The sequence below is a fragment of the Mauremys reevesii genome, linkage group 4 (assembly GCF_016161935.1).
Source record: "Mauremys reevesii isolate NIE-2019 linkage group 4, ASM1616193v1, whole genome shotgun sequence".
Lineage (NCBI taxonomy): Eukaryota > Metazoa > Chordata > Testudines > Geoemydidae > Mauremys > Mauremys reevesii.
The window spans coordinates 24,876,992-24,898,073 of record NC_052626.1 but is presented as its reverse complement, the minus strand read 5'-3'; the positions used below and the strand labels follow the sequence as shown (position 1 = coordinate 24,898,073).

General features: G+C 41.9%; 1 protein-coding gene across 10 annotated transcripts in view; it reads right to left on the bottom strand.

The window, feature by feature from the left end:
* Window positions 1–19,962, bottom strand: part of BCL11B (BAF chromatin remodeling complex subunit BCL11B) — a 99,856-nt gene extending 79,894 nt beyond the window's left edge. For 2 of the 10 annotated variants that reach the window (XM_039537114.1, XM_039537115.1), the window contains exons 1-2: window positions 19,082–19,962; window positions 5,101–5,469 (exon numbers count right to left, since the gene is read on the bottom strand). In XM_039537114.1, the coding sequence (XP_039393048.1) occupies window positions 5,101–5,469; window positions 19,082–19,217 (505 nt within the window). In that variant the 5' untranslated portion in view covers window positions 19,218–19,962. Of the gene's footprint in view, window positions 1–5,100; window positions 5,470–17,122; window positions 17,142–17,580; window positions 17,601–19,081 lie in introns of those variants that run through there. The other 8 variants (XM_039537116.1, XM_039537119.1, XM_039537117.1 and 5 more) reach the window with 5 other exon arrangements.
* Window positions 19,963–21,082: the final 1,120 nt, after the last annotated feature.

Here is a 21,082-nt window from a genome sequence, read left to right as displayed (position 1 = left end):
CAACACACATGGATTTAACTAATCTTAATTTGGAGAAAAATAACAATTCTAAATATATCAAATAGCCTATTTCATGGCAACCTGCGGCAGTGTTTATCTCTGGCTTCCAGTACATGCCGGTTATTTAGTTTCTCTACAGGCAGTTTTACCATTTAAAAGCCTGAAATGCACATTCGTGGAGCAGGGGTTGCAGTTAAATCCCACATTTTACAGGGAGGGTTTTTTTTTTCCACCTTGCACATCTAGTTCGAGTCCATAATGGATGGAACCCAGCACTGGTGGCCTAAACTGGATGGACAAGGAATTCAAATGAACTCTTACTCCCAGCACTGTCTTTGCAGAAATTAACTCCACTGTCCTAATGAATTTCTGTTGTTGTTTTGGAAATGTCTGGCTCCTGGTCTACACTTGTGAACTAGAGACAAAAACCACAGAACCTATCCAAGGAAGGCAAGACAAGCTACAGAATGCCACTGTATTTCTCATACTTCTTCTAAAACAATTGACATTTATAAAATACATGCAACAGTGATTGACAACTCCTAGCTAATGCACTGGCCTGGCTTCATTTTGTTGTGGAACAATCTGAAGCATCTGTTAATACAGTGCTTTCTGCAGGAGAGCGAGAATGGGTTTCCAACAGGTTAGCCAATTTAAAATAAAAAAATATTTGCAGAATAAACCGCCCGTAGTCAAGTCATGTCTTTACATTGGCCATGTAACATTCAAAAGCATATCTTATAGACGGCTTTCATGATAACGAAAAGAAAGCTCTTTGATCAAACAAAGTTCGGCCTAGCAAATTACAAGTTAAGAGAACACTACAGACTTCAATATCAAAAGGTCTTTAAAATCTAATCCTGATTCAGGAGACAAAGTTACCTCCTCTTCTATGGCAGTCCAGACGTTCTGGATTTGTGTTATACACACACACACATGCACACACACACACACGCACGCTCTCCTGCAGATCCTCAGGATCCACTTGTCTCTTTTTACTATGCAAGTATTGTAAAGCCACCAGTGATGTGGTCAAGTAGGATTCATGGAGCATAATAAGTGGAGTCACACCTGGCTTCAGACGAATGCTGTGAAGAAAGAAAGAACGAAAGAAAGCTATCCATCGGTCTATCAAAGAAAGAAGAACTCGGCTAAATCATGAAATGTTAAAGAACAAAATTCAGGGCTTTGGCAAATGAGGCCGTGAATCCAGCTGGAAATTTGCAATATGGAACCTTGTAACCCAACCATTCCAAAAAAGAAAAAATCTCACTACTACGGAGCACCCTGAATTGGGATTAAAGTTTTACAATGTGCTGCCTCCCGGCACTCCGGAGGAAACACCCACGCACGCAGAGAGTAAGAGGGTTCTGTGGCTCAGCCAAGCTCGGTGCTTGGCTTACCTTGGCTACGCTCAGCCATGGAGGGTTGTAATGTCGTGCAGCTTAAGTCACGCAGCAGAAGGCCACACAAATCATTTCGACTGAACAAGAAGGTCTACGAAAACAACACGGGATCAAGGAGAGTAGCTGAAACCTATTTGAGGGCAGCAGCGGTGGCAGCATATTTCAGGAAGCCGGAGTGGCGAGTGGGTGATTTCTGGTTTCTCTCTTCAAATATAAAGACTCAATTATCTTTGAACAGCTTGCTTTACACATGAATTGACACATTTATTTTACAATAAATAACTGAAAGTTATCTGTGTTTCCTTTACTGTTAATCTACACAAAGAAATAATAAACAGAGCTTGTCTACAAAAATGCAACTACTGCAGTCCTCAGAATTCAATTAAGCTAAAATAATTAATGCTTCCGACATATTAAATTACTTTATACATTTGAGCCACTGAAGTTTTTATTCTTTAATCTTTTCCTTTTTATTTAATAAAAAAAAAGTTTTGTTTCAAAGTGTGTGTGGAGGGAGGTTGGTTAAGAGGGGGGAAAAAAGGAGCATGATTTGCTGTTAAAATGTAATGGTCTCCTTTAGCTGACACAGCATGTAGAGTGTTTTGTGCCTTTGATTAAAATAGCATTTTAAATGCTTTGAACAAACATATCTCCCCATACTTCTAAGGGATTATTTTACATATTTCTTGGTGGAATAAAAAAATTCATTCTTCTTGTCACAGTGCAGAAGGGCTAAGAATATCTTTCGTCACATATAAAGTAAAAATACTGTAGGCTGCTGCATTATTACCAAAAAAAAATGTAAAAAAACTAACGGGAGGGGGCAGGGGTAGGGGAAAGCTGCCTTAGAGATTAAGTTTCCCTTTTATGAAATCGTATTTAGCCTCTTTTTTTAACAAATCTAACAACAATGCTCTACAGCCTCTCACTGGGAAATACCTTTAATGTTAAATGCAGATTCTGATTTTCTTGGCTAATGCAGAAAGCCTTTCTATTGAAATATAAATAAGGGGCCTGGTATATCCCACTAAAGCCTTTCCAGTGAATGACTTCTGTGGGTTTTTCATGGCTACCCTCCATGGCTGTAATGTGAGGCTTTTATCCTACTATTGAAAACTATCCTCTGCTATTAAAAAAACATAGAAGGACACCACCTTTTTATCTGAGAGTTCAGTTCCTAATTGAGAAAGCATTATTACTGCAGTATTTAGTGGTGAGTCCCTATCTGAGTGCAGTGCAGAGAAAATCCCAATCAATCTATAAACCCCTTTTATTTTTGTAAATTCAGAATATCCCATACACATTTCCATTTGATCTTCAGGTTAGTGTGAAAGAGATAAAGAGCTCTGGATTGGCTTGCTTCTTTTTTTTTTTTTTTTTTAATTCCTTTTACTTATGTGTGAGCATTTTTTCCCTCTGCGGATCTTCGATGTATCAGTGTCCTGGCTGCCCTGAGTTTGGTCCAAAGAATAGCCAAAGCATCATGAAATGGTGCACTAGGTTCTGGTCTGGGATTGGCCAACGGTGTGTTTTAACTATGGATTACATTTGGACATGACGTTTGGCAACGTGCAGCTACAGAAAAGAGTCAAGGCCCAATCTTGTCAGACACTACGCACCTCCTGCAAGGTGCCAAATGCCTTCAACTCCCATGGAGGTCGATGGTTGTTGACTATGCTCAGCACCTTGCAATATGGGTTCAGTGGCTGCAAAATCAGGTGCCAAGTGCACACTTTGAGCTCTCTCTTGCTCCCATTAAAGTCAATGCCTGAATCGATTGATTTCAATGGGATCTGGCCCTTTAATAAGTTATTAGACCACAAAGAAGCCCTATCTGCCAGAAAATGCATGCACAAGGGCGTCTTGGAATCATGGGAAACGGGTGAGAGAACTACCACAGTGCAACCTGCTCATGATGCTGCCACTTCTGACGCCCAAAAAACTGCCACCTTCACATGCTCCACCTCAAAAGCCAACGCACTCTTGTGAGGAAATGGGGTGAGAGCGTGTTCTGACTAATCACATTCCAATGGGAAAGACAGAAAAGTACCTGCTCAAGATCTAATTTGGGGGCTAAGTGCATCAATTGAGGGGGAGATGTGTGTCTGTTACAGTGCCTAGCTACGGAGCCTGGCTCTTCAGATTATCTGTGTTTAGCTTTGGGGGCTCCCCGATTCACTCTCCAGTGTCAGCCAAGATAGCAGCTATCGCAGGGCGGGCGGCATAGCACACACCAGCAGTGGTTACATACTTCCTCTCAACAGAGGAAGCTCATCTGGAGCATCTGATGCCCACACCAGTTCAAACTCACTTATGTAACAGCAGACACCAGGGCTTGAACCAGCAGCCTCCACTGCTAACAGCATGTCTTTGTAGCTCAAACTAAACAGACAGCCGCTATAGCTAGCGGATGTGACCGACACACATTTTCTGTCGATCAAGCCCCGCTGAGGACACGTAATACTCACTGACCAGTGGGGTTGCACTGTGGTCACTAGCAGAGAAGGGATACTGGGTCAGCGGATCTGATCCAGCATGGCAATTCCTATGGAAGCCAGCATACTCAAAGCAATAACCACATCCTGTTGCTCTTCGGTATTGGATGGAGAAAGTGGACTCCACCAAGAAGACAAGTTTGACTCAAGATTCCATGCTCTGATAGTACAGGAAACCCGCACACTAAGAGAGAGAGCAAGTCACATAACTGTCATAAGCAGTGTGTGCTTAGTAACCGAGGAAAGCATAGGTGCAGAGCAAAGGAACGGACTATATACTTGATGCTATAGAAAAGATTTCCATGCCGTGTGCGCTGCAGAAAAGGTTTCAGAACAACTCATCCAGGTGGATACAGTCCCCTGTAATGTCCCGGTCAGTGAGACCGCTGGTGATCTGCTGAATTAAGTGCTGGCCTTGGGGCAGCTTTAACCTACCCATCCAATTTCTCCAAGAAATCCAAGCATTTCAGAAAAGAAAATGCCTGTAATCTGCTCTCCCAGGCCAGTGCGTGCTTGTCTCTACTTTCAAAAACTCCTTTAGGGGCATGCTTTTGAATAGCTCCCTTCCTTACCGCCTAAATCTATGAAAATCCAGGATTTACAGGGCATCGGTAAACACAGCCCCAGCAACAGGTCATTTGGATATGAGACTGAAATTCACCCCATTGCAGAGGGAGTGAGGAAGGCCCTAACACCAGGTAAGCCCCACTTTATTCCTCAGCACCAAATCCTCCTCCCATTAAAATCAATGCGAATATTGCCATTGATTTCAATGGGATCAGGATTTGGCCCTTTCCGCAGGCTTTAAGTGTTCCGTAAGGCCTCTGCCCTGGGATGAATTTCCCGAGTGTGTCATGTTCTGTTGTCTTTCCTGGGTAACTATCTGCCTTCCGACTTGGGGAAGACACCACCAAAATGGCCTCTCTGACCCAGGGTCCTGAGCTTTATTTGTGTGTGCATGCTGTACCTACAGGTATCCCAGAAGACCAACTTCAAACACTGAAAACAGTCGTGTCTCCCTGACAGCTGGCCCTTCACAGAAAGGTGTTGCCATATTAAAAAATTGGTCAATATTATTTCCGCAGCCCTAACTAGTGAGGTTGCTCCAGGCAAATGGCTCCTTCGTTTCAGAGCACTTTCTAGAGGGCTTGCTTTAAAAGATTACCTAGGTAGTTGATTGAGTGTAAAACATGCTGTACCTGCAATGTTCTCCTGCTTGGGGCAAATTCCTTTTGTAGGCGTGAGAAGACGGTCATCTTCATCGGGTGTGACTTGGATCCCGATTTCCACTGGCTCTGACACTTTCCTGAGCTCGGAGCGGGACGAGGGGGGAGGGCTGCTCTTATCCAGGCTCTTTTCATAGCAGACACCACCAGTGCCATTGCACTGTTTCTTCTTGTGCTCTATAAAAACCAAGATGTCTCCCAGGGGGAAGTTCATCTGACACTGTCCACAGGTTAACAAATCGGGGTCTGTCCCACCTGGGGCGATGCTGATGCTGCCCGGCTCCGCTATTGCCAGGGTCTCATCTTCGTCGGCAAGCACCGTTTCCACATGGTCAGCCTCTGCTTTACATGGACAAGAAGAAAGAGGGAAAGGGGGTGGGGAGGAGAGAGAGATTGGTTTGAATGTTCATAGAATCTGAATGATGCACCATGAGGTCAGCCAAAACAGCCTGATTGTATCTTTCTTTTCTTTTCCATGTCTTCCTCCCCTCCCCAGAATGATTTCAATATATTTTGCAAACAAGACTGTCTGTGAAACAAAATCATAAGACTGACCTGGCCTAGCTTTCCTGACAGCTCCTAACTGCTGCCAGCACTGCAATAATATCAGCAAAGAGCCATTTTGCAATGCTCAAGTTTTGTTCTGAAAGGGTTACGTTTTTGTCCCATCTTCTCATTCCAACTGCATCTCCCTGCCAACCAGCACAGACCCACTCCAGCAATCCTTATACACTCAAAACTCTCACTTGACTACCATGGGTGTTTTGGGTGCTTTGAGGAATGCACAGTTGGGCTTCCTATGGCACACACTTATCCAAACACATAGACAGCAGCAAGGCTAAGTGGCAGCCAAATAGCACTGGTTACATTAACCTACTCAAGTAAGTAGGGTGATATGGCCTGTGGTGAGAAGTCAGAGACTTTTCAAAAGCCTATGCAGAGAGAGAGAGAAACTCACTTATTTCCATGTAGGAATATTAGCTGGACTTTAAATCTTCTGCTCATTATTCTACTACCAAATTTCGGGATGGCTCTACAAGTTGCAGAACGTTTTCTTATTAAGTTGATAGAGAATTAAAGTGTGTGGGTTTCAAATAATTACCTTAAAACCTTCAGCCTCAGAAAATATTTCTTTACCCGATCACCCAAGTCAGTTTCGAAGGAACATGTAATTTCTATTAGTTTCATAATCAATCACTAAGTATTCTAAGCCAATTAATACATCTAAAATAATTGTAGTTCACAAACCTCTTCTAGAGCAAAATGTTTTGGTTTTTTGTTCTACAGCCGAACTGACAAAACTCACAAACCTTAGTCTTTACTCAGGTAAAAATCTCCATTGACTTTTACCTGAGAGAGTTTTACCTAAGTATAGGATTTGGCCCAAACAGTACATAGAGAACTAGCAGTATGTAAATCAGTAAGTAGAGAGACAACACTATTGAATCTGGAGTAGGCAATAGTAGGGGGAAAGTTCTACATTAGCATCAGTGCTTTGTTTTTCAGTTTCCTGGAGAAGGGAAGGCGTGCAAATCTCTCAAAGCAGTAGGTAAACAACATGTTGTAATATAGAATTGGATCCTCCTCCCTTGAAGTCAATGGGAGTTTTGCCCAGATATATAGCAAACTGCAGAAAAAAGTGTACAAAAAGGGATGGAGGAACGGGAGAAATATGCTTTATAGCTAGGAAGTTATTGAACATTCTAAGCCACAGAAAAAGTATAGAGGAGGCTTCTCCCCTGTCTTCTCCTTACAAGATAAATTGCTGATTAGTACCTCCACCAGCTGTATCGCAAGTTGCATCAGGATTCACTACCAGCTTAGAGCAATGGTTCTCAACCAGGGTAGGGCACATCAACTCATCTAGATATTTCCCTAATTTTACAACAGGCTACATAAAAATCACTAGTGAAGTCGGTACAAACTAAAATTTCATACAATGATTTTTTTATACTGCTCTATATACCATGTACTGAAATGTTAGTACAATATTTATATTCCAATTGATTTACTTTAGGATTACGGTAAAAATGAGAAAGCAAGCAATTTTTCTGTAATTGTGTGCTGTGACACTTTTGTATTTTTATGACTGATTCTGTAAGCAAGTTGTTTTAAAATGAGGTGTAACTTGGGGGTACCCAAGACAAATCAGACTCCTGAAAGGGGTACAGTAGTCTGTCTTAGAGTATGCAAAGTGAGGGAAAAAAAAACATGCTTCGTATATCTACGGTAATAATAGGCCTAGCATCCTATGAAACAAATGTCTGAGCAAGTCACATCCTATCGACAGAAGATATATAATATAGGGCTTTGAATTTACTAACTTATAACAAAATAAATCTGCGAGGTAACTAAACTGTAGGCATAATACACCTTCTGAAAACGATTAATTACTTCCCCCCCCCTTAATCTAAGTTTAAAAGGAGTTTGAAGACAATGCTACATAATTAATTTACCAATTTATTTTCTGAAAAGATGCTATGCCATAGTGAATATGTAATCATAACCCTGTGCTGAACAAAGATTGCTGGGGAGAGAGTGAATTTCTGTGAACAGTGTGTCAGAATGCAAAAGGTAATTATTTAGTGCTTCTGTTCCCATTAATGATCTAACATTGAGCAATATTGTTTATATTGAAGAAAGACTGCACCTTAATTACCAGTTGCATATACATAATTTTAGAGCCAAACGAAAAGGACTGTGAACAGGGTCTTTAAGAAATATGTGCACCATTTCTGGCTAGAATTCTTATTAAGTGGGAGCAGAGTGTCAAAATATTAAAACACACAGACAAACTAAAGAGAGATGGGACAAAGCCCTGCAAAAGACAAAATAAAAATGAGAACTGAATTGAACTAAGGAAAAGTGGTAGGGAGGGGGGGGAATGCCTGTTACCAGGTTCATATAACATCACTGTTCAGCTTTCAGATTAAATATGTCTCTCAAATTACAAAGATTTAACTCTGGTATATGCTACTGATAAATAAAAACATATATGGATCTCAACTTTATTATCTTTTTGATGTATAGGATTTTTTTCCCCTGCTGTTTCAGAAAACGTAGCAAAACTGCTTCATTTGATAAGGGTTCTGACTATGCCTAGGTGGAAAAGCTGAAGTATCTTTTAGTTGTTAGCTGCTAAAATTGTTCAGAATTCCTTCTTTTCAATTCTACAATTAATCTGAATATTAGTTACGTCCACATATGTCTGTTCATTTATACTCTCTCTCTTTTTCCAAGGATTCTGCACTGGTATTTTTTAAAATAACATCTGGTATTCTTTCGTATTTTGGCAGTCTTCACATTACAGAAAATCAGCTTTTCATTTTCTGGGTGCACTAAGCCCTCGTGATCGGTAGTAATTGGGTTCCAAAGTATTCAATGATTTTCACTCCACTGTATTTCCTATTTTAGTTTAGCAAATCATCCAGAACAAGATCGGTCTGATAGCTATCAATCCAAAATGATGTAAGATACACACACAGCTTTCTATGGGGCCTGGAAATGGCCATAAAATAATGTCAGGCAAAACACTGACTATATCTTCAAATGCATTTTATCCATATCAATTTGCATATTAATTTTTTACTCAGAAAAGAAAAAAAAAAGCTCCCTCTCAACAAAGATAAGCCACTAAAAACCTACATTCAAATAGCATTACAGGACAGACAAAAACTCACAAAGGTAAGGACGGAAAAGGCTAAACATCCAGCCTTAACTCATGTGCCAAGCTTGGATAACACCATAAGTTAAGTCCTCTACCACTTAAGATCCCTGCAGTTTCAACTGGGCAGTTTAGGTCAGACTCTGAACAAAAACTCTGACTTTGCTTGTGGATTTAAAATGAGATGCTCCTTCGCATTATTTGAACTTCGCTTTCTGTGGTTTCATTTCTGTTGCTGGGCTGCTGGGTTTCACCATTACTTAGGTTTTTTTCTAATTATTATTTATTGAAAACAGAATGTTAAAAAGGAGGAAAAGCTGAACCACAAAAAAAAGAAAGGAACTAAAAAACACCAGCTGCCCTCACATGGAAAAGGGCAAAGTGAAAACTAGTTGCTTCCAGCCAGGCGGGTTAAGGTGTGCCCAGCCTCTCACCACACCCCGATGCATTCTCCAAGCAACCCGTCAGTAATCGCTCACAGGGAATATTGCGATCCATGGAGCAGAGATGTGTCCAAAGTGGGAACCCTCTGAAACTGGTGTCATTCAATGGTTTCATGTGAATGTAGTTAAACAATGTTCATTCACAGCACTGTATTTGTCAGACTCCTAGCGGCATCTCTAAGCACTGTTACTATCTCTCGCACCAATCTGCATTAAAAATAAAGTGCTTTTTCATCCAAGACTGTAACGGCTCTATCACAATACCATTGACACTACAATTCTTAGCCTGGTGGCACCATTACAGCATTTATGCACGTGTATATTGTCCAACACACAATATTAAAATTACTACACCTGCAATGGTTTCTGACTTTCAGATGCTTCAAGCTCATTCATAATACCAAGAGAGTTTCAGTTACTACACTCTGAGCCTGATCCAAAGGCTATGGAACTCAATGGAAAGACTCCCACTGGGCTTCGGGTGAGGCCTATAATAGGGAGTGTTACATTTCTTTCTATATTTTAGTTGTATTTAAGTACTAAAAATACAAAAGAACCCAAAAGCAATGAACTGCCCTCTTTCTTATTTTCCCTCCCTTATCTTACAGTATAAAACATAAAAAATGTTAATATATTTTATTTTGTTTAAAGAAGTGGGAGAGAAAACACTGATCGCAGAACAAGGTCCTGCATGTCAAATTTCTTCCCCATGAACCGTTTCTACAGCTGAGTAGCAAATCCATAAAAGCAGAGGTTGATGGAAACACTGCCAGAGCCTTTACTATAGAGGAGCTAGCGGGTGCCCCAATTGCCATGGGTACTGTGAGATCGGTTACCATGTAAATCTTCCACAGTCCCAGATGAGCAGAGCTCAGATTAACCAGATCTGACTGCGACTTGTAATGATGAACTGATAAATCTTGCGGCATTTGCCAGCTGCACCCCACCTACAGGGAAATTCTACCTTCAAGGATATGGCGAACACTCCCTCCTGCCTATGCCCCATGTACGTGGAGTTACCAGCTGCATGATCCATGTGACAGTCACTGCACTGAAACACAAGAAACTCTACAGTGCTTTGAAACCAAATCCCTACTTTTAATGTTTTACCCATCGTCCTGGTAAAAAGGTACAAAGGAAAGACTGGGCCCTCAGGGAAGTGAATTTCAACCTGGGGTCCGCATACTATGTCTAAGAGATCCGAGAAAGGTAGTCATAGCCATCAAACAGTGGTTTACCACCTGTGGACCACGGACCCCTGGGGGCCCACAGACTATGTCTAAGATTTCCAAAGGGATCCATACCTCCATTCGAAATTTTTCAGAGGTCCGCAAATGAAAAAAGGTTGAAAACCACTGCCTTAAGGTGTTACCCACAAACTAGACTTTAGAATGATGTCCCACTGACAACACCTGCATGTCACACTTATTGTAATATTGAATTATTGAAATAGCGCAGACAACACACGCTGTGGCTAGGTTATCGGAAGCACCTAGTGTCATGATTTTACCTGCTTACAACTAATACTTTGGAAACCAAAGGCTTCATCTCCTCACCATCTAAAATCTAGCAATAACCTGCATACAGATTCTTTTCATCTTCGCAGCTGTGAATTGCAGTTTAGATATTGTATTATGTCTAAATTGCACCAACATCACACTCAGCAGCACTGGCCGGTTTTAGCTGCCATCAATATTTAATTTTTCTGATCCACACGATTAAAAATCAATTTTTCGTAAAAAGAAAGCTGAGGCTGGATTAGTAAAGAGAAAAACAACAGCAAAAGGGAATAAAGCTCTCGTATTTTTGTATTACTTTTAAGTGAACCTCGTGCCTGTGAAAAGCGCATGACGACAGCCCAAGAGATTCAGATTCTCCACTTATCCACAAAACAGCACAGGCAGCAGCTGTATGAGCCTCCCCAAGCTGCCCAGCCAATGTGCCTCAACCTTGACCTGTGAGGACAATCTCTGGGTGTAGAGGACAGTTTAGTCTCTTTGGCCCATTCAGTCTGCTAAGCCAGTCACACAAGCAATTAGTTCCACCTGTGGTAGAGAGGGGCGTTTTTTGCTATGATGTGAACACCTGTCCACTAGGTACTGGACAGAGATCACTGCTTCACATAGCCCACTGCACAGCCTTCAGATGTTAATGATTTTCGATCACTAGACAGCACAGGGACTAGTATGCGGGGAGGGGAGAGGGGAATAACCCATTTAGATCTAATGCATTAGCAAACAGAACACACAGCTGTGAGTTTCAGGGCTCTTCTGCAACACAGTACATCAAACACCTATTTCGGAAGTATCCTGAACCTCTCAGAGCACAGTTTAACCCTCAGTCCACACCTGAGACAGAACAAACCTCTCTGCCACTGCAGAAAATGCAATAAGGATTACAGTATCAGAACAATGCAAATGGAAATGAAATAGTAATAATGTAAATACCAAACAAAACAAAAGCCAGGCATATCCAAATGCGTACTTAAATCTTGGGCATTTCTCAGATGTAATTTAATCAGAAGTCACACACACAATGTTACAGAAAGGGGTGATGTGTGCTTTCCTAAATAAACTAGATGCTCTTGAAAAAAAAATAAAGATTTACTGCTATTGAGAGCCTAAAATGCATCAGTTCTTTTATAGACCACAAAAGCTGTAAATCTTCACAGATAAAACAGGGATTGTGATGATGTGATATAAAAGCATTCTTTGTTCCCAAGTGAATAGATTTGTTTTATTTAAAACTAAACACACATACAAAAAAAGATACTGGATACACAAAAGAAAAGGAAAAAAAAACTACTGAGGTACAATCTTTTAACTGTATTGGAAAAGAATCCCTGAATTACAGACGCTTAACAAAATATTTAAAAAGCATGATGGAAGTTAAGTATTTTGTTTCTCGTGTGGATTTAAACACACAGCTATATTGTTTTTTAAAAATTCAGTCTCCAAAGAGGTTGTGTTTTGAATACAGCATAAATCACTGTTACTCGTATACAACTTTCTGGAGCCATTTTTTCGACTTTCATTGAAGCATATTCATTATAACATTCAATGAATTTATGGCTTATGCCAGTGGCTTAGTGGAAGGGGTCATAAAAAAGTTAAGTAAACTAGTGATTTTTTTTTCTCCCCCTTAACTTCCCTTTTTATAATGTGCTGTCTAGTACGGAGTCTCTGGAAAGTACGCTGGGCACATAACAGCACACACACAAATTATCAGCTGCTTCAGACAAAAAAAATTGAATTTCTTCCATTGAGGCAACTACACAAAAGACTTGCATATGTCAAAAATACAGAACTCAGTCCCTGTGAATGCCATACCATTAATCAAATCCCCGATCTGGTGTCACTTTTGCCAGTAAAATGATGGTATTCTTCTAACCCCCTCCATTGGCGCGTGCCTGCGATGCGTGAAGTGCGTCCCTCTGCTTTAATTTGTTTTCGAATAGCCTGCTTTAGGCATTTTTTATATATTCCTTGGGGGAAGCTGCTGGTGCTTAGAGCTCTAGCGAGGGGATACGGTACAGGCTAGGCAACAGCTTTTTAGGGAGGAAAGCAGTGAGCAAATTTAACTGATGTTTAGAAGCTGTAACTTACTCTGAATTCACAACTGCCTTTGAGGGTGCAAAGGAACAGTGCGCAGTGTGCAGCCTGCACAGACACATTTTATGAAAGTAAATAAACATGAAAGAGGAAGGTGCTGTGGTAGCAGCAGCTGAATGAATCATACATTTATCAATGCTTCACGCTGTTATTGATGTCTTTTTCCCCCCTCATTACAAAGATATATATAAATCTATCTGCATGTAACGGCGGTACACACTTTGCAAGGCGCTTTTCTGGCACCCGTAACTTTACTGTGCGTCATGATTCAGCCCCAAAAGGCAGCTTACTTTTCCTCTAGCCTTCTCTGAGGCTACCCGACTCTTAACCTTGAAAGACCAAATTCTACAAACAATTCTAACTCAATGTGTTGGGCGCGGAGAACCAAAGAGGACTGCTGCGCTGCGGAACAACCACCAAAAGAAGAAAATGTTCAGCGGAAGTGGAGAGCCATTTTGGTTGTAGTAAGTCTCTTCAGCGAGACTTTTTAAAACGTGTTTCAATCTCAGGGGGTTTCTACCCAACTATAATGTATGTGGGGCGGGGGGAAGTATTATGTCTCTTAGTCAAAATTTACAGCCACAATCAGCAAAGTTTGAGGTTTCTGCAGAAAAGGTTTTCCCATAGGTGGAGAATGTTAGCATCATCAGGGTTTGAGCCACTGTGCTTTTCATCCTCCAGGTCTGTCAAATGGGCTGGCTGCTGTCTATATGCTTCCAACTAGCTCAATTCAAACATTAAATGAAGTAGAGAAATCATCAGATAAATTGCTGGCCCTCTGTACTCAAGAGTGAAGGCTTTTTCTACAGTTGATGACAGCCCTGATCTTTTGTCTGACCTAATTTATTTCTCTTTCAGGTTAGAATAAAACACTCTTTCCTGTCACGGGATAACCTCCACCCACATATTGTGCCCTAAAATAAGAATAAGTCATTGCTATGTTAACAAAACTATAACTTGATGAATTTCTCGGACTTGGTGAGGTAAACATTATATCCTAACATCCAGTGATCAAAGCTTTCTATGTGTACGCCATTAAATTATATGTTTGGGCAAGAAAGTGTCCCACTAAAGTCTATCAACAATGCACATGCAAACTAAAACAGTGAACGGTAGAAGCCCTGTATATAGCCTATCGCTCGCTCCACAGAAAGTTTTACACGTTGTATATGACTTGTGTTTATTTATTTAGGGAAAGACGTATTTTTATTTACAGGAACTGCGGCCTGTATGTTAAAAGGACTCAAGGATCAAAAGCAATACAAGCTATCCAAAATTTGATACAATCGAGTGGGATTTCAAGCTTTCTGAAATGTAAGCGCAGACAATTATATGAATGTGCATGCGCATTTTTAGTGTACACAATCTTCTTCTCTATCTAATATTTGCTGTACGTTTATACATACGCTGGAAGCAGATAAATAGATGCACATTTTTTTAAAATGAATCCATACCTATGGCTATCATCAGCCTGGTCACTATCTGACAACAACAAACTGAGAATTTAAAAATTATATGTTGAGGATAAAAGACACTGTTAAAAACTAATTTTAATTAAAAACTTCTAACTGCTGGAGTCTGTTAATCAGTCATGATTTGTTTAAAACTAGATTTATCTAACTTGCAATCCCACTCATATAGTACCATATAGATCTTTGCATGAAAATCAATACTTCATCTTTACACTTAAAATATTTTGCAGCAACATAAACTGCCTCAGATACAGCTATTATTTCCCAAGCTATTGTATCCCACCCACCAGTACTACAGTACTGGATGATTCAAACCATAATCTACTATGATACAGGCTATGAGCTCCCCCTAGTTGTCAACACATGTCACTTAAAGCCAGAGGGCACAATTGAGACTTGCAATTCAACTAAAAGCCAAGCAAAGTTTATTTTGGAAAGTATTTTATATCAACAAACAATCCACAGCACAAAGCAATCTAGATAGGAAATGTGAAAGGGAAATAAATGACTTGTACAAAGCATTTTTAAACAAAAAGATTATGCTAAAAGCAAACTCAGTTCTGATAAAAACAACAGAATAGGTGTCAATGGAAGTCAGTCATTGATATCTATAATTTGTACTATTTTACCTAGCACACACTCATCTAAGTCATAATTATTGTCAAATATGCCACTAGACATCCCTTTGTTCAACATAGCAAGATACATTTTGCACTAGACAAGGATTCAACAAACCATTACTATTAAACACAGCAACACAGGAAAATCTTAGACTTGTTTGCTAAATGTTTAAATAAGCTTGACAAAATATTCTCTGTATTTGTCTACCAACGAAACAACATGAAACGCTTTCTTATCCATCGTACAGCTATTTAAATCACTAAGCAAATCATGCAAAAACTAGGAAGCAATACAGATTCATAATACACAGCCACAACGTGTTGGCTTTTTAAAATACGCTATTTTTTAAAGCCAGGAAGGCTATGAAAATGAGCTGTTTTTATCTCAAGAGTAAATTACAAATAAATTTAAATAAAATGCATCCCAGAGACTGACAAAGAACACATCTTTTGTATTGCCTTACTTAAAGCTGTCATGTAACATGTCTTTTAAAAAACACATTATGCTTTTGTATGCACAGCTATGTGTGTATTAAGAAAAATGCAGCCATCTCCAAAAATCATTTCCTAGCTAATTCTTTAGTAATATCTTACATTCTCCATGTGCGACACTAGGTGAAATTGTTTTCTTTGAAGGCAAAAAGCGCATTAATTGCAGCAAATCTAAATGCATTTTAAGTGGAGTTCTTTGCACTTAGAAGCAATTTGCAAAACTTTTATGTACTAGAAATTTTATTAGTTGTTTCTTTTGCTTAAATTACTTTGTACATATACGAACTGATAGGGTAAATTATTAATCTTCCTAGGGAACCTGTTGACCAGTTATGAAAGAAATCTCACTGGGGAACTCTAGTTCTCTATCTGGAATTTTATCATTTTCTGTGCTTTTTTCCTCCATATTTTCTACTGTTTTATTCATTTTGCTTATTTTGCCTTATTCTGCAAAACTGGTAGAAGCTGGCTTTTTACATGGATTCTCTTTCACATTTCCTTCAACTCCAAAATATAGTTCTGGTTTTAAAACACATTTCTCTAGTTTAAAAAATTGTTAAATTGCAAAATAAGCTGTTTTAATCAAACCAAAATAATCTTTCTTGGTATGGAGCAGTTCTACAGCATATCATCATCTCTTCTGTATAAGACCTTTTTTCACTTTGTCTATAAATTTAACTATCTTAGGTACAAGTTTTTGTCTCCATCACTGGATAAAGGTCCAGACTTTTGTTTTAAATTTCTTTTCTCTTTTTTCCATTGCAAGTATATCTATTTCAACACTGTATGAGCAACCTAGAGTGAGGCAAATAGGCCACTCAATTTTGCAGATTATAAATAATAATTGTTCTAATTTGGGAATAAACAACTATTATATATATTGCAGCCTGCTTGCTTGTTTCACATTCACTATCTAAATGTTTCTTTGAACACCAAGGTGAAACCCAGTAAATATCAGTGGAACAGTGTCAGAAAACCTTTCTTTTTTTTTTTTCTTTTTTTTTTTGCCTTGCACAGGACTCCCATCCACCCTGCAAAGCATTTCTCCTGACAGATGCCAAAAAGGCAGAGCTAAACATCAGATATATGCATCTCAGGAAACAATATCAAATTCATTCCGGGTTGTTGTTTTGGTTATTAGTTTAGGCTTTTCCCCCCAGCTACTCCCCAAACTCTCCTTTTCATAGAACAGACACTGGCTCTTTAATAATGAATTAAAGCCTCCTGAAAACTGGTAGGACTACTCCTGTCTGGCAAAACACCCTTCTGAAAAGTCTGCAGCTTAGGCTCAGTGTATGTGTGCTAAAATGCCCGCATTTCCTGCTTTCCCACTCTCCCCCCACCCCACCCAATTGATACCTTTATTTTTTTCTGCCACTATTCAGTATGCATCCTGATTTCTCCGCCAGCTTCCTCAGGATGGAGAGAGAGATAAATACAAGAGGGGAGGGAGGGAAACTGCATGCAGCTTTGCCTTCCATTCCTCGCAGGCTCCCCTCCAAACCCATTGTGCCCGCTGCTTCTTGGAACCCTTATTAATGATTCCCTGTCTCATTATATCCTTTCAAATAAGGCGATATGAAAACAAGATGTCATTAAAGAGCGAACCTACCTGGCTCCCCTCCCTCCCAATATATATATATATATATATATTTTTCTCCCTTTTAAACAAATTCAAACGTGCGCAACAAACCAGATTATCCACACAGTCCACGGCCCCTTTCAAAACCAAATATCTCCTTGCAAATGAGTCAGAAAATAAGTAGTAGAAATTGCAATAGATGATGCAGATGTTTTTAAAAATCAACAATCACTCCCCACACACAAAAAAGGAAAAGGAAAATGCAATTTCCAAACCAGATTTAAAAAAAAAATGCAAACAACAAAAGCGGGGGAGGAGAGTCGCCTTTTTTTAATGGGCATGCAAATCTGGTTGCAAAATAACAATGAATTAAAAACACCCCCACCCCAAAAAAGAGTCAAATATCAGATGCATCTTCATTTTGTTGCACCAAGTGCTGGTTGGGGAGGGAAATGGGGGTGAAAAAACGAAGCAACCAGATGAGCTAAAAAAAATGAGAAATTGAAATTTCAGAAGGCAAACGCCATCCAAGATATCTAATAAAAAAAGTATTTCCAACAAATTCTTACAAACAACATTTATCAGATGTAACAAAGGAGAGATCGCAACCACCAAATGCTCCTGGCAGATGGCTTCTATTCTTGGTTTTCAGGGGAGGGGAGACTCTCGTATATATTTATTTATTTATTTATTTAAATTTTTTAAAATATAACATAAATATTCGGATTTGCAGCGTTTGAGACTCAGCCCTTGGCTTGCTCCATGCGCAACACTCCTTTAAAAGCAAGTTCGGGACTTGTTTTGTTGTTGCTGTTTGCTTGTTATTTGGCTACAATTTTTTCCCCACATCAGATGGTGGGATTTCGGAGAGCCATGCAAGGGAAAAACCTGCCTGCAATCTTCATTGCACCTAGAAGATGTTTGATTTTACTGCACTAAAATTGTGCATGGCGAATTAGGGAAATAAACGCTAAAAACAGGAGTGGGAGGGGAGGGAACGTGCACAGAGAAGGTGCAATTGCAGCCGCTTCTGTAGCACGCGCGCACACACACACACACACACACACACAAAACTGCACTGTCCCCCGGATCTTCGTAGAGATTGTTAGATCTTATTACCTTCTCTTTCTTTTACAATGGGAGCTTTTGCAAAGTGAAGCTCTCAGTCCTGCCCGGGCTTTGGGGTGGCGGAGGGGGGGGGGGGTTCCCAGCGTGGATCTAAGGCTCCTGCCTAGTTGCTTTATTGTGCTTGTGATTATTAGTATTAGTATTATTTGCTGCAGTTGATGCCTCGTGGGGTAATTCTCCCCACCCCCACCCCCTTGCAAATTGGGTCCTGGCTCGCAGCGCAACACGCCGGTCCGCTCGCTGCCATGCCTGGGTCGGTGGCCGGTGGAGGGGCAGGAGCTCCCTCCCGTGCCTTGGCACCTGGGCAGGTCCTTCCGTAGGAGGCATGGGGAGGGCAGCCGCCTTCCCAGCTACCTGGAGCCTGACAAGCGTTCCGGGCTGCTGCTGCCGCTGCTCTCCCCCTCCGACCTCGCCTCCCCCAGCCCAAGGGCTGCCCGGATCTCACCCCCCGGCCGGCGATCTTCCCCCATCCCCCTGCCCGCATGGTGCCGGGGACGGTCCCGGCTTCGCCTCCCTTCCTCCCGCAGCGCGCTGGCCGAGAGGGGCTCCCCGGCGGCAGCTCCCTCTCCGTGGGGTCCCCCCCACACACACACACACACTCCCCTCCGCTGCCCGCCTTTCCCCCCCGGCTCCCCTTCCCCGCATCTCCCCCGGCCGGCTGTCACCCCGCCGCGTGTGCTCGCCAACTTTCCCCGGCTCTTCCCTCTGCCGCCAGCACGCGGGCTTTGCAAACCAAAACACCAGACCCCACCGCCGGCTCCTTCCCCGGCCCCTTCTCTGCCCCACGCCGCCTGCCGCCTCCCTCCCTCCCGCGCCGCCACAGCCTGCAAATTCACTGCAAACTTTGGTTTTCTCCAGTCCCCCCTCCTCCCATCCACACACACCCTCCCCCCTTTAATTCCTTCTCCTCTTCCCTCCCCCTCTGTCTCTAAAGTGACTTACTAGACTTGGCTTTTCCTGGACTTTTTCCCCCTTTTGAGGCTTGATTTCTGATCGTTCTTGTTTCAAATTCAAACTTACGTGTGATAATCTCTCTTTGTGACAAGTGCTGCGGGTTTCCCTGCTTGCGACGGGACATTGCCCTGGCATTTACACTGGCATCGCCCGGAGAGCTGTACTGGGTTGGGGGGGATGTGGGGGGGCGGATCTTCCTCCTCTTTTTTTTCGTTCACTCTTTCGTCTTCTTCTTTATTGATTTCTTCGTTTTAAAAAATAAAATAAATGGAGACAAGAAAAACCCTCTTTTTTTGTTGTTCTGGTGCACTAGGTGGGATATCCCCCTGAATTAAAAAAACATCATCATCAGGAAAAGCTCTTTCTTTCTCTCTCTCACTGTCTTTTCTCCACTGCTTCTGTCACTTGGACTTCCAAATCTCTTCTTGAACTTGGGAGGATTTGCACCAACAGTGACACTTTTTCTCTCTCTCTCTCTCCAGAGTGCCTGGCAAATTGGCAAGTGCACTTCTTCCACCAGGAGGGTAAAAAAAATCAGGATTTTTTTTAAAGTACAGAATGGGGATTGCCCACACACACAAAAATGCCCCCAAAAATATTTTTTTCAGAAATTGACCCTTGCTGGGTTTTTTTAAAGGGGTAGCCAAAACTGTGTCTCCTCTTTCCCAGTTCAAGTGGCACTGCTTTGCCCTAGTGCTTTTGGATTGCCAATGCCTCTGCACCACTTTGCACTGCTCCCCCTCGCCTGGCACTGGGACTGGAAGGAAGGAAGCCCCCAGTGCAGCTGGGTTGGTGCTGGCTATTACTATTATATATTGCAATGTGAAGATGGCGGAGTCCTGGTTCTCTGGGAGCGCTCTGTCTCTCTATGGCTGGGGCTGCCTCTGTACAATGGGATAAAATTCAAGTTCAAGTGCGGACGTGACGTTTAATCTGCACTAGAGACAAAAAGACCCAGAGAGTAGGAGCACTGGGGGCGACTAGCGGTGGCTTTTTAACATTGTACCCTGCAAGAGAACAAGAAACACACACACACACACACACACACACACACAAACTGAAGCACATGCATGGATCGGGAGCAGCTCCGGGCTTTGTGCATTGCCTCCTTCACCGGCACTCTGAGTGCCAGCGAAATAATAATGATCGATAATCACCATCGCGATAAATAATAATCGTGCAAACTGAACTTCCCCCCTCCCCTGTTCTAACTGTCCTGAAACCAGCTCCCGTGGGGCTGGGGAGGGGAGGCTCGAGCGGGTCGTTCACTCCGGCCGGGGACTCACTAGGGGAGTGACTTGGGGATCTCCCTGGGGCAAAGTGCCTCGACTGGACTTAAATCGTCCAAGGGGTCATGCCAGGCAGCGTGGCACCGCCGCCCGGGCTAAGAGAGGTCAGGATCGGAGTGGACAGCTCAGGGCGACGCAGGCAGCGGGGCTGAGGCGGGGGTCCTGGCAGAGTGATCGCTCCGCTCTGTTATTAATGATGGCACAGGAGCTCCATGGTCCGGGCTCGACTCTGGGTCTTGCTTCGTTGTGGTCCATTTCTAGGATCACTGGCGTAAAGGGCTGGGGATCAGACAGCACCCCAGGTACTCAGCTGCAGGCACATTCCCAGTGTATTTCAAACAGTTTTGCACTAACACAAATATCTGTGTGGGCTGGGGAGAGATTTTTCTTTCCCTGATCTGCGAGTGATGCTACAGGGAAACACACCGGGAGACTCTTTTTGTCTCTCTCACACACGCACACCGCTTCGACCTTTGGTGGTGGTGATGGTGGTTGTTCGTGTGAAAATTCCTGACAGGGAAGATCTTTGTGTGAGTTAGTGGCACTCACCCAAGACAGGGAGAATCCAGAGGCATTTAGATCACGGAGGAACAAGACACTGCATGTACTTTTCATTCGATTTCACAGGCAGGTAAATGCCCGGCTGAGTGCGCTTCTAACTTTAAGATTCTTGGAAACCAACTTTCCTTTCCCCGCCCTC